The sequence below is a fragment of the Hyla sarda genome, chromosome 6 (assembly GCF_029499605.1).
Source record: "Hyla sarda isolate aHylSar1 chromosome 6, aHylSar1.hap1, whole genome shotgun sequence".
NCBI classification, from domain to species: domain Eukaryota; kingdom Metazoa; phylum Chordata; class Amphibia; order Anura; family Hylidae; genus Hyla; species Hyla sarda.
The window spans coordinates 61,945,621-61,959,698 of NC_079194.1; the positions used below are offsets into that span (position 1 = coordinate 61,945,621).

At 44.1% G+C, this 14,078-nt stretch overlaps 1 protein-coding gene across 1 annotated transcript; it reads left to right on the top strand.

Annotated features, from left to right (window-relative positions):
- Positions 1-637: 637 nt before the first annotated feature.
- Positions 638-11,744, top strand: MIEF1 (mitochondrial elongation factor 1). The gene is made up of 4 exons (XM_056523904.1): positions 638-784; positions 3,389-3,569; positions 5,172-5,425; positions 10,619-11,744. Exons 1-4 carry the CDS (start codon positions 638-640, stop codon positions 11,429-11,431), a joined length of 1,395 nt encoding a protein of 464 aa, XP_056379879.1. The 3' UTR covers positions 11,432-11,744.
- Positions 11,745-14,078: the final 2,334 nt, after the last annotated feature.

Consider the following 14,078-nt stretch of genomic DNA (forward strand, 5'->3'; position numbering starts at 1 on the left):
GGGACTTTTAAACTTGCTTTTTTTTTTTTTATTCCAATCTAAATTTAGTAGGAGTCGGTGCATTGTTTGCCAACTCAGACTCCAGGTACCCAAAATTTTGTCCGACTCCACAGCCCTGTGTGGTACTGCAGGTCAGTTCTATTGAAGTGAATGGAGCCAAGTTGTAATGCCACACACAACCTGAGGACAGATGTGGTGCTGTTTTTGGAAGAAATTAGCTCTGTTTTCTTTTTTTCTGTTTTTTTTTTTCTTTTCATTCCTGGATAATCCATTCAAAATAACAGGCCATTGCTCATAATCAGGTGCTAAGGAGAATGGGTGCAGGCAGCTACTCTTCTTGTAAGGTCAGGTGGTTGGAGGACCAGCTTGGCCAAGTAATTCAGTGTTGATCCAGACCATACAGTATCGCTGCTTTGCTGGGTCTCTGTTACCCATTGATGAAGCTACAGTTCAGCCAATGGTAGTGTGTGGGGAGGGGAGCCTGTATGTTCCCCTGATTTAGGGTCCTAATAGCAACTGAGACCGCTGTTACCCCCCCCCCCCCCCCCCAAATATCTACACTAATACCTGTTAAACTTGACTGACTAGGAAATGAATGTTGTAGTTGCTCACTGTCTCTTGTCTTTTTACAGGAAACATGGCAGGAGCTGGAGAGAAGAAGGGGGGAAAGAAGGATGACAATGGCATTGGTACTGCTATAGACTTTGTGCTGTCCAATGCTCGCCTGGTGCTCGGAGTTGGTGGAGCTGCAATGCTTGGCATTGCAACTCTGGCAGTGAAGCGGGTACGTACATGTGAGAGAAAAATGTAACATTTCGGGGGATGACTTCCACAATGATTAATGTCCAGAGAAGATAGGTCTGTTTTAAAGAGAATGAGGAACATTTTTAGTAGTACTGGTTTACAGCCAAATGGTTTCATGGATAAGTGATTACTGTAATGTGTGCCCCATTAACCCAAGAGATACCATAAAAAGTGCAAGGTATTGTAACTGTTGTACTTGCTCCAATGTGTCATAACAGAACAATGTATTTTTCTCTGTTATATGAAGCAGGTACATGGTACCAACTTCAGTCTCAGGTTTGTTTGTTTTTCCAGAAAAACGCCCAAAAAAAGCCACATTGACTGCACAGTGTTTCTTACAGCAAAAACACAGGGACAGGTGTTAGCTAAAAGTCAATAGGGAATTATGAAATGCCAAACCGACTTGGCATTTTTTCCCTTTTCTTGGGCTTGTTTTTTTTTTTTTAAATAACCCTTGGCATTTCTCAAAGTAGTCTATGGGAGCCTAAAAAAGTACATTATTTTTGGTGTTTTTTAGCTTCCACCAATGGAAATTCGTGACTCACATGATGAAAGAATCACATGACTTGTCATGAGACAAAAGCAGGGGGAAAAAAAAACTCCTAGAGTTAAAGGGGGAGATTTATCAAAACCTGTCCAGAGGAAAAGTTGCTAAGTTGCCCATAACAACCAATCAGATTGCTTCTTTCATTTTTGAAAAGGCCCTTGGAAGAATGAAAACTCAGCAACATTTTCTCTAGACAGGTTTTGATAAATCTCCCCCATCTATATAAACTTTTGACGTGTCATCCAGACATTTCAAAAGTTTACATTACACTGCTCAAAAAAATAAAGGGAACACTAAGATAACACATCGTAGATCTGAATGAAAGAACTAATGGTATGAAATACTTTCGTCTTTACATAGTTGAATGTGCTGACAACAAAATCACACAAAAATGATCATTGGAAATCAAATTTATCAACCCATGGAGGTCTGGATATGGAGTCACACTCAAAATCACAGTGGAAAACCCCACTACAGGCTGATCCAACTTTATGTAATGTCCTTAAAACAAGTCACAATGAGGCTCAGTAGTGTGTGTGGCCTCCAGGTGCCCGTATGACCTCCCTACAATGCCTGGGCATGCTCCTAATGAGGTGGCGGATGGTCTCCTGTGGGATGTCCTCCCAGACCTGGACTAAAGCATCCGCCAACTCCTGGACAGTCTGTGGTGCAACAGTCTGTTGGTGGATGGAGCGAGACTTGATGTCCCAGATGTGCTCAATCGGATTCAGGTCTGGGGAACGGGCGGGCCAGTCCATAGCATCAATGCCTTCCTCTTGCAGCTACTGCTTGCACACTCCAGCCACATGAGGTCTAGCATTGTCTTGCATTAGGAGGAACCCAGGGCCAACCGCACCAGTATATGGTCTCACAAGGGGTCTGAGGATCTCATCTTGGTACCTAATGGCAGTCAGGCTACCTCAAGCAAGCACATGGAGGGCTGTGCGGCCCCCCAAAGAAATGCCACCCCACACCATTACTGACCCACCGCCAAACCGGTCATGCTGAAGGATGTTGCAGGTAGCAGAACGTTCTCCACGGCATCTCCAGACTCTGTCACATGTGCTCAGTGTGAACCTGCTTTCATCTGTGAAGAGCACAGGGCACCAGGGGCGAGTTTGTCAATCTTTGTATTCTCTAGCAAATGCCAAACGTCCTGCACGGTGTTGGGCTGTAAGCACAACCCCCACCTGTGGACGTCTGACTCCCATACCATTCTCATCGAGTCTGTTTCTGACCGTTTGAGTGGACACATGCACATTTGTGGTTTGCTGGAGGTCATTTTGCAGGGCTCTGGCAGTGCTTCTCCTGCTCCTCCTTGCACAAAGGCGGAGGTAGTGGCTCTGCAGCTGGGTTGTTGCCCTCCTACGGCCTCCTCCACGTCTCCTGATGTACTGGCTGGTCTCCTGGTAGGGCTTCCATGCTCTGGACACTAGGCTGACAGACTAAGCAAACCTTCTTGCCGCAGCTTGCATTGATGTGCCATCCTGGATGAGCTGCACTACCTGAGCCACTTGTGTGGGTTGTAGACTCGGTCTCATGCTACCACTAGAGTGAAAGCACCGCCAGCATTCAAAAGTGACCAAAACATCAGCCAGGAAGCATAGGAACTGAGAAGTGGTCTGTGGTCACCACCTGCAGAACCACTCTTTTATTGGGAGTGTCTTGCTAATTGCCTATAATTTCCACCTGTTGTCTGTTCCATTTGCATAACATCATGTGAAATTGATTATTAATCAGTGTTGCTTCCTGAGTGGACAGTGTGATTACACAGAAGTGTCATTGACTTGGAGTTACATTGTGTTGTTTAAGTGTTCCCTTTTATATTTTTGAGCAGTGTATAACCTGGTGAAGTATCCAGCATTGGTATTAGTCGTCCATGTCTCCTGTATATTCCCTGTTACCCACTTTGTAGTATTATTGTCAGTAGAACTTATTTCTCCGCTACCAACAAAACAGTTGTAGGCTTTATCACTTTACAGGAGAATGAATGCAGGTCTATGGTATTAACCAACTTGTGTGATTCTTATATTTTAGATGTATGATCGAGCTATTAGTGCTCCTGCCAGTCCCTCTCGATCTAGTCAGTCTGGCAAGCGGAGCTGGGAGGAACCAAGCTGGTTGGGATCATCCACACGATTGTTGAACAAAGATATGAAGACCTCTGTGAGTCGCAGCCTGCAGACACTACCTACTGATTCTTCAGCGTTTGATCAAGGTGGGATAGTCATTCTCCTCACAGATTTAACCTTTCACCCCACCCTATATATACAAACAAGCTAATGTCACAGTGAGAGAAAGAGGATGCCATGTACACAGTGTGCCCATTCCTTTATACTATATATATTATACATATACTAGTAATTTTGCATACTGGAGATATATAGAGATAAATATAGAGATAGAGATATATATCTCTTATTATATACCCAAAAAGGTTTGTCTGCAGCACTACTTCAAATACAATATATGGTGCCTGCACCCCGAACTTGATCAGTCCATCAAGCATAGAAAACAATGGTGCAGCACTCCAATGTGCAAACAAATATAGTGAATTTATTGTCTCACATCATAGCAGCAACATTTCAGTCACACACTGGAACCTTTTTCAAGCTTCTCGGGCCCCTTACGTGACAGTGCGCTCAGCCTATCACCAGCCAAGGCAAGACATCGCTGAGGCCAGCAATTCGCTGACCGCAGTGTGACGTTCCGAGCCAAAAAAGCACGGAGACGAGCAGTGTCGGAGGAACGGGTAGCAGATAGCTGCACAACAGGGGAACGTAGGAAGGTGAGTTTCCTTATTTTATTTTTTTGTATAAATTTTTTTAATTTTATTTTTTTTTTGCAGCCGGGGCACTATTGAAGTTAAGTTTTCCGCCGCATTTCTCCTTTAAGTACCCCAAGGCCACTATTTAAAAAAAATAAAATAAATAATAATAATAATTTCTATCCCTTGAATACATCTTTTAATAGTATAATGTGCAATAAACCGTTATTTGCTAGGTTCTACAACTGTATATGAAAGTCTTCCTCTGCTGCTGCTGCAAAAAAAAAAAAGTGCCTACCTCGTCAAACACGTGTTAGCATTGTATATTGTGTTTGGGCATCTAGGGTTCAGGATGAAAATACATGAGCAATATAAACATGTTGGGCATCACTGGGCATGTGTGAACTAAACTTCATCTTTGAAGTCTAAAAAAGTGTTTCTTGGTTTGACATATCTGTCCTGTGCTGCTTTACACAGACAGCCCATTGGTGTGAATGGGCAATGTGTAATGCACTACTTCCCCTTGTGGAGGCACTGCAGGGAAATTGGACACTTTGTCCGGGTTCACACTGCAAATTCTCTGAACAGAATTTCTGCCAGAGATCCCACGGGAGGTGCTAGGACTGCGCAGACTGAATTGCCATCCCCATAGACATCAATGCATTTCTGAGCGTTTATAGGGACGGCAATGCAGTCCATGTGGTCCTTGCACTGCCCTTGGCATCTCTGGCAAAAATTCCATCTGGAGATTCTTCAGTGTGAACCCAGCCAAATTGCCTGGATTTTCACAGATTACAGCTGATCACTGGGGGTCTTGGCAGAGGGGCACTCTTTATAATTACCTTATTGTGAAGGCACCCTTCTTACATGTAGGGATTATTCAAAGTGCAGAGCCCACTCTAAAGCCCAAAATATCTAAGTTTACTAAAATATTTAGGAAGTCTGTCTGAATAAGGCACAAGGTGAACTTTTTGACTCTCTTGCTTTATAAATGAATAGAATCTCATCACAAAATCATTAGATAAAACATTTAAAATAAAACTCTTTCTGTAGACTCAGTTCGACCCAAAGCACCAAGTCGTAAGTCCCAGTCTGATTTGAAGAAGACTCGCTTGAAATTATCACTTCAGGAGAAGCTCTTTACTTACTACAAGAAGTATGTCGCCATTCCAGCTGAAGAGCAGAGTCATGCCAAGCAGGCCGCTATAGACATCTGTGCTGAACTACGCAACTTCATACACAGTAAATTTCCGGACATGCCTCTCAAAGACATGCACCTGAGTGGAAGCTTGTATGATGATTTACAGGTAACATTCTTGATTGTGTTTTTCCACCTATTAAAGTTGTCAGTCGAGCCTGAGGCCATTGTAACTTAAAGGGGTACTCCGCCCCTAGATATCTTATCCCCTATCCAAAGGATAGGGGATAAGATGTCTGATTACGTGGGTCCTGCTGCTGGGGACCCCCGCGTACTCTGCTGTGGCACCCCAGACATCTGGTGCAGGGAGCGAACTTCGCTCTGTGCTGGATGACTGGCCATGCCGGATGGGGGCTTGTGATGTCACGGCCATGCCCTGCTTGTGACATCACGGCCACACCCCCTCAATGCAAGTCTATGGGAGGGGGCGTGACGGATGTCACGCCCCCTCCCATAGACTTGCATTGAGGGGGCGTGGCTGTGACATCACGAGCCTCCGGCGCTGCACCCTCTACACAAACCCCAGTGCAGCAGAGAGATCACTATAAGGTATCTTATCCCCTATGCTTTGGATAGGGGATAAGATGTCTAGGGGCGGAGTACCCCTTTAAGGGATCACGCTACAAAGCTATGCAGCATTATATTGGAGAACAGCATCAGAACACTCTTCTCCTCACCTTTAAGGTCCTGGGGCTAGTCAGCACTTTAAACGTGCACATTAGAGATGAGCGAACTTACAGTAAATTCAATTCGTCACGAACTTCTCGGCTCGGCAGTTGATGGCTTATCCTGCGTAAATTAGTTCAGCCTTCAGGTGCTCCGGTGGGCTGGAAAATGTGGATACAGTCCTAGGAAAGAGTCTCCTAGGACTGTATCCACCTTTTCCAGCCCACTGGAGCACCGGAAATCTGAACTAATTTATGCAGGAAAGGTCATCAACTGCCGAGCCGAGAAGTTCGTGACGAATCGAATTTACTGTAAGTTCGCTCATCTCTAGTGCACGTGTCAAAGTGTAGTCAATCATAAAGCTCTAAACCTAATATAATGTATTTACTAAGAATGCATTAAATTGTTTGCAATATGGTTCCTTTGTTGTCCTATTATGGATGCAGCATGTGAACCTTCTGGAGTAACAGAGCACCATAATTCAGGACTGCAGTTATGATTGTATATCACTCCTGTCAGTCCCCACTTTCTAGTTGGCCTCCCTTCTCTGCTTGGGCTAAAGTGAAAGCTTCACTTATATGCAGCTATCACACTAGAACCGTCTTTCTTAGGCTTTTTTGCAGCTAGAGCTGCCAGCTTGGGCTTTTTAAGACAAGATCACAGCATTAGCTGCAGCCCAGCCTGAGAGAGCCTGTAGTAACAGAATTGATAGGTGAGGGATGGAAGTATGTGCCGCTCTCAATTCAAGGAGTATCTCCTATATCCTTGACTACTGAAGTGCCAGTAAATGAGTCATTTGGCAGGAAAAGGGTTACACATCTGCACTGTATGCTATATAGATAGATAGCATTCCTTCAAGGGGTACTCCGCCCCTAGACATCTTATCCCCTATCCAAAGGATAGGGGATAAGATGTCAGATCGCCGGGGTCACGCTGCTGCAGCACCCCGCTATCATTACTGCGCAGAGCGACATCGCTCTGCACGTAATAACGGGCAATACAGGGGCCGGAGCATCGTTACGTCACGGCTCCGCCCATCGTGATGTCACGGCCCGCCCCCGTCAATACAAGTCTATGGGAGGGGGCGTGGCGGTTATCACGCCCCCTGCCATAGACTTGTATTAAGGGGACGGGCCATGATGTCATGAGGGGCGGGGCCGTGATGTCACGCTGCTCCGGCCCCTGTATCGCCCGTCATTACGCACAGAGCGAACTCGCTCTGTGCAGTAATGATGGCGGGGTGCCGCAGCGGCGATCCCCGGGGTCCCCAGCAGCAGGACCGCGGCGATCTAACATCTTATCCCCTATCCTTTGGATAGGGGATAAGATGCCAGGGGTGGAGTACCCCTTTAAGGCTAGGTTTCCACACAGATTTTTTTTTCCTGGTGTATTTTGAAAAACTGCCACTGCAGTTTTTGAGCCAAAGCCAGAAGTGTATTCAGAAGGAATGGGACATATAAAGGAAGGAATTATACTTCGCCTTCCTTCTGGATCCACTTCTGGCTTTGGCTCAAAAACTGCAGTGGCAGTTTTTCAAAAAAACACCAGAGGAAAAACCAAGATGAAACCTACCCTAAAGGGAATCTGTCATAAATTTTATGCTGCCAAAATGGTGGGTAACATAAAAACAGGTGCGAGCATCACCATTGTAGGACGCTATAAATCATTATGATACGCTCAGGTATTTCAGTGTAATCATAGTTGTACCCACTGAGTGATGTGTCTCTCCTCCTTAGCAGTAACATGGCAATATAGCTAAGAAGACTCCTCCTGCAAGGAACGTTTAACAGTAGCAGCATTTCCAGACTTTTGGGCATGAAAATGATTTATAGGAGAACCTTTTCAAGTAACATAGTTCATAAGGTTGAAAAAAGACCAAAGTCCATCAAGTTCATCCTATATCCCTAATGAGTCCCTAATGAGTTGATCCAGAGGAAGGCAAAAAACCCTCATAATAGAGGTAAAAATTCCTTCCCGACTCCAAATATGGCATCAGAATAAACCCCTGGATCAAGGTTCAGTCCCTATAAATCTATAATCCATAACCTGTAATGTAATTACTCTCCAAAAATCCATCCAGGCCCCTTTTTTTAAATTATTTTAGAGTTCACCATGACCACCTCCTCAGGCAGAGAATTCCACAGTCTCACTGCTCTTACAGTAAAGAATCCCCATCTGTGCTGGTGTAGAAACCTTCTTTCCTCTAGACGTAGAGGATGCCCCCTTGTTATAGATACAGTCCTGGGTATAAATAGATCATGGGAGAGATCTCTGTACTGTCCCCTGATATATTTATACATAGTTATTAGGTCGCCCCTAAGCCTTCTTTTTTCTAAACTAAATTGCGCTAATTCTGATAATCTTTCTGGGTACTGTAGTCCTCCCATTCCCCCTATTACCCTGGTTTGAACCCTCTCCAAGTGATTACACAAGCCTGATTGCAACAGTCTTCTCTCTCAGAAGCGTAAAAACACTTGTCCTACAGCGCCATAACCCACAGGGCAGTCCAAATTTATATTTTTGAAATTAAAGGGTGAAGCTCTAGATGTTTGCTCCGAGAATACTACTATAGGGTGTGTTCCAACATTCAGGTTAATACATGCAGTTTTTGAGTCCATAGCCAAGAATTATTTTCCGTGGTTGAGAGACAAACCCCCAGTACCCTGCACAAAAGGAACAGACAACCTAATAATGAAAGGGGTACTACCATGGAAAACTTTTATTTTATTATTTTATTTTTTTTAAGTTAACTAGTGCCAGAAAGTTAAACAGATTTGTAAATTACTTCTATTAAAAAAAATCTTAATCTTTCCAGCCAGTACTTTATACTAGTATTAGCTGCTGAATACTACAGAGGAAATGGTTTTCTTTTTGGACCACAGTGCTCTCTGCTGACATCTCTGTCCATTTTAGGAACTGTCCAGAGCTGAAGAAAATCCCCATAGCAAACATATGCTGCTCTGGACAGTTCCTAAAATGGACAGAGGTGTCAGCAGAGAGCAGTGTGGTCATGATGTCAGCAGAGAGCTCAGTGTTCCAAAGAGAAAACCATTTCCTCTGTAGTATTCAGCAGCTAATAAGTGATGAAAAGATTAAGATTTTTTTAATAGAAGTCATTTACAAATCTGTTTACCTTTCTGGCACCAGTTGATCCAAAAAATAAAATAAAAGGTTTTTCCACGGGAGTACCCCTTTAAGGACACAACACATACATGAAGAAAGGAGGGCAGACACCTTCTAGGTATTACTAATGAGACCGAGCCAACCAAACACTGCCAAGAATGATTTTCAAGAAAAGTCTGTGTTTTCTTTGTGTCCTCCATAAACTGTTTACCCAAATGTGGAAACGCACCCTGATGACCTAATTTACAACTCCGAATGGGCTCTTGTGGCAGGATATCTGTTTAAAGGGGTACTTCGGCGCTAAGACATCTTATCCCCTATCCAAAGGGACCCCGTGATCTTGCACGCATCACCCCGTTAGAATCAGTCCCCGGAGCATGTTCGCTCCGGGTCTGATTACTGGCGATCACGGGAACGGAGCGTTGTGATGTCACTGCTCCGCCCCCGTGTGACGTCACACTCCGCCCCCTCAATGCAAGCCTATGGGAGGGGGCGTGACAGCTTTCACGCCCCTCCCATAGGCTTGCATTGAGGGGGCGGAGCGTGACGTCACACGGGGGCTGTCACGCCCCCTCCTGTAGGCTTACATTGAGGGGGTGGAGCATGATGTCACAAGGGGGCGGGGCTGTGACGTCACAATGTTCCGTCCCCCATGATCGCCAGTAATCAGACCCGGAGCGAACACGCTCTGGGGACTGATTCTAACGGGGTGCTGCGTGCAAGATCACAGGGGTCCCCAGCGGCGGGACTCCAGCGATCAGGCATCTTATCCCCTATCCTTTGGATAGGGGATAAGGAGGGAGATTTATCAAAACTTGTGCAGAGGAAAAGTTGCCCAGTTGCCCATAGCAACCAATCAGATCACTTCTTTCATTTTTAACAAGGCCTCTGCAAAATGAAAGAAGCGATCTGATTGGTTGCTATGGGCAACTGGGAAACTTTTCCTCTGCACAGGTTTTGATAAATCTCCCCCAAGATGTCTTAGCGCCGGAGTACCCCTTTAACTCTCTAGGCAACTACTGAGCCTCGACACGTGCCTGATCAGGATATGGGTTTGTCCCATGGACATTCAGCAAATCCGTATCCTAGTCGCTTTAGCAGCTGGCATGTGTCGGGGCTCAAAAGTTGCCAACGGAGCACAATCAGAGTTGCGCTTTAAAATGCTGGATTCACAAGATTTTGATACATGGAATGATTAAAAAGGAATGGGAAATATAAAGGAAGGACCTTCACCTTTCTGCTGGAATGTCTGGCCTCGGCTCAATAACCGTGTGTGATTCCAGCCTTAGAAAAAATTGGGGGAAATTTATCAAAACCTGTGCAGAGAAAAAGTGGAGCAGCTGCCCATAGCAACCAATCAGATTTCTTCTTTTATTTTTCAGAAGACTTTTTAAAAATTGAAGTGATCGGATTGGTTGCTATGGGCAACTGGTCAATGTTTTGATAAAGCTTATCTTGTCTTATGTGACTATGTTAAGCCTTACGGTTTCTTTCTTTTGTTTCTAATATTCAGGTTGTCAGAGCAGATCACATTCAGCTTATGGTGCCTCTCCGTGCGGAAAACAATTTATGGTCGTGTGTCCCCGGAGAAGAAACCATTCTAAACCTGCCAGGATTCTGCCTTCTGCGTCGGGAGAATGTTGAGTACTTCCCCCGTGGGATCAGTTATTGGGACCGCTGTGTGGTGGGAGGTTACCTCTGTCCCAAGGCTGTAGTTGCCACCTTTGAGAAAGTAGTAGCTGGTTCTATCAACTGGCCAGCCATTGGCAGCATGTTGGGCTATGTGATTCGGCCGGTAGTCCCATCAGAAAGCCTCATCTTAGAAGTTCAGTATGATGAGGATCGAAAGCTCTTCATAGACTTCCTGCCATTAGTTGTCCTTGGGGACCGCGCAGCTGTTGCCAAAGCACACAGACTACCACGTTACGGGAACATGTGGCGGCTAAGCCAGCGTGGAGCAGAAACCGCTGCTTTGATAGGAAGGGATCAACAAGATTCAGGCTGCCGATGTCTCTGCCTGAAAATACTGAAGGCTATATGTCGGTACAATTTACCTCTGTCCCATCTGACAGCTTCCCACCTCACCAATATACTCCTTCATGTTTGTGAAAAAGAGGAGGATTGGTCACAGGGTGCATTAGCTGATCGCTTCCTCCAGTCTCTTCGAGAAACTGTGGGATACCTAGAGACTGGAAATTTACCCTCTGCTTTGGATCCCAAGGTGAACTTGTTTTCTGAACTTTCCCCAGATGAAGTGGATGAGATGGGATATTTTCTTTACTGCTCCTTATCAGAGCCGGAGGTGCTTCTTAGGACAGGAGACTGAGGAGTTTAACACGTTCATCATAAGGAAACAATGTGGTTTTAATACTAACCTCTAAGGGGCTTGCATGGTTATCTGGGCAATTATATTTTAGTTTATTAGTCTTCTTTTTATTATATATTATGTTTTCATTTCTCAGGAAGGCGCTATCTATTGCCAAGAACATTATAGCCAAAAATAATTTTGACGGAGTCTCTGTGAATATTTCCCATTATGCAAATCAATCGCTAATAAGATGGAGCATTATTGGGAGTGATTTAATAGAAATGTCGTAGTCCATTATATATTATTGCAATTATATTTTCTTTCTCATTCCCTTTTTAGTAATGTTTTCTTCTGACTTAAAATATACTTTACCAGGGCAGCACAAATCCCAGGAGCCAGGTAGTAAATGCAACAAAGTGTTGGTATGGTTTTCACTCTTATTCCTCGGCTGCTAAATAAATGTCTAATGTCTGCAGTAATGTCTGCCACGTGCTAGGGTGCAGGTAACGTATGGTGGTGTTTTCATCTATAGGCCTAGTTACATAGAGCGAATGTAAGTTAATGACCTTTTATATTTACAAATGTGTAACAGGCAAAATGACATACCTTTTGCCAAGGGGGTCCAACCCGTGGCCAGCTGTTGCAAAACTACAACTCCCAGCATGCCCAGATAGCCAACAGCTGTCTGGGCATGCTGGGAGTTGTAGATACCATGTATAGAGACTGTTGGCACAGCCACTTAGACAGCCAGCATAAGTATATAGGAGGTCTGCTACTAGCACCAGCAAATGGCGGGGTTCCACAGAACTTGGGAGTTGTAGTTTTGCAAAAGCTGGAGGGCCCGAGGTTGGACACCACAGCCTTATGTCAGCAGTGCAGGACATTGGTTAAAGGGGTATTCCAGGCCAAAACTTTTTTTGATCTATCAACTGGCTCCGGAAAGTTAAACAGATTTGTAAATTACTTCTATTAAAAAATCTTTATCCTTCCAATAGTTATTAGCTTCTGAAGTTGAGTTGTTGTTTTCTGTCTAACTGCTCTCTGATGACTCACGTCCCAGGAGCTGTGCAATTCCTAATGGGGATATTCTATCATGCACAGCTCCCGGGACGTGACATCATCATTGAGCAGTTAGACAGAAAACTTCAGAAGCTAATAACTATTGGAAGGATTAAGATTTTTTAATAGAAGTAATTTACAAATCTGTTTAACTTTCCAGAGCCAGTCGATATATTAAAAAAGTTTTTGCCTGGAATACCCCTTTAACTTGTTTTGATGACTTACATTGACAGTGATCAGTGGCAGTGTATCTAATCCATAGTCGCTTTATTTAAATGGGCCTGAACGGACATAACTTGTTATAAATGTCAGAGAAAAACTCTGTTTACTTCGTGTTCCCCCATTAATTCTGTGCACCTATTGGTTGTGCCCATCCATATTTATTAATTTTTTTTTTATCCATCCCGTACATCTATAACGAAACAATTTTTCAAATGGTCTTGAATAAAAAGAAATTTATATATATATATATATATATATATATATATATATATATATATATATATATATTAATATATTTTTTTTGTTTTGTTTTTGTACAGAGCTTGAATGCAGACCAATGCTTCTCCACGGTACTAGACTACAAGCTAAGCCTGTGTAGTCTGATTCTGATGTAATATTCTTTTTTTTTTTTCTGTCAACTACTTGTTCCTCAACAAATATATAAGGAAGAAGTAAGGGATGGATACAAAGGAGCATGAGTGCAGGATCAGGCTCCATAGGGTTTGCTTGTAGTTTATTTCCATGCACAAAGTAAAGAAGATACCTTTTAATCAAGACTTGTTATGGGAATTTTTAGATTCTTTCAAACAGTTAAAGGGGTTAAACAGATAATTAAAATTTGTCTGACTGCTGGGACGGACCCCCTGCGATCTCCAGAATGAGACCCTGCTGAGTGCTCTGGTCCCACCTTCTGTTCTAGTCTCAGCAGTGATGGCCCACTCATGCCCATGATGATGTCCCGTCTGCCTGAATCGGCTGTCACTGCCGAGACCCGATCGTCTTGAAAGGTGGATGCCTGAGCACTCAATGGTAAGAGCCGGGCACCGTTCTGGAGGGCGCTGGAGTCTTGCGATAAGATATTTATCTCCATCCCGTAGATTGGGGATACATTTTTATTAACCATTTTGAACCCTCTAAAACACATTTCATGGTAGTTTACCTCCAATGTCTAACTTTTGTTTTATAGTTTTTATTAGTGATAGTTTATCATTAGAATATGCTACCACTTTGATTGGTTTAGGTCTGACCTATGGAACTCTAACAGTCCCTGGTCTCTTACTGCAACTTCTTTGTTATTTTTTTTTTTTTTTTTTTCCTGCACACCCCACAGCAAGAAACTGCAGCTGTCCCCATTCACTTAAAGGGGTACTCTGCTGCTCAGCGTTAGAACAAACTGTTCCGAACGCTGGAGCCGGCGCCGGGAGCTAGTGACATCATAGCCCTGCTCCCTCATGACGTTACACCCCACCCCCTCAATGCAAGTCTATGGGAGGGGGCGTGACAGCATCACGCCCCCTCCCATAGACTTGCATTGAGGGTGTGATGTCATGAGGGGGCGGGGCTATGGTGTCACAAGCTCCCGGCTCCAGCGTTTGGAACAGTT

Bases quoted from the DNA above. Each gene is read 5' to 3' on its own strand.
- MIEF1 (XM_056523904.1), top strand. From the start codon at position 638: ATGGCAGGAGCTGGAGAGAAGAAGGGGGGAAAGAAGGATGACAATGGC. The intron at 785-3,388 runs GTACGTACATGT...CTTATATTTTAG, and splicing joins CAACTCTGGCAGTGAAGCGG to ATGTATGATCGAGCTATTAG. The intron at 5,426-10,618 runs GTAACATTCTTG...TCTAATATTCAG, and splicing joins GCTTGTATGATGATTTACAG to GTTGTCAGAGCAGATCACAT.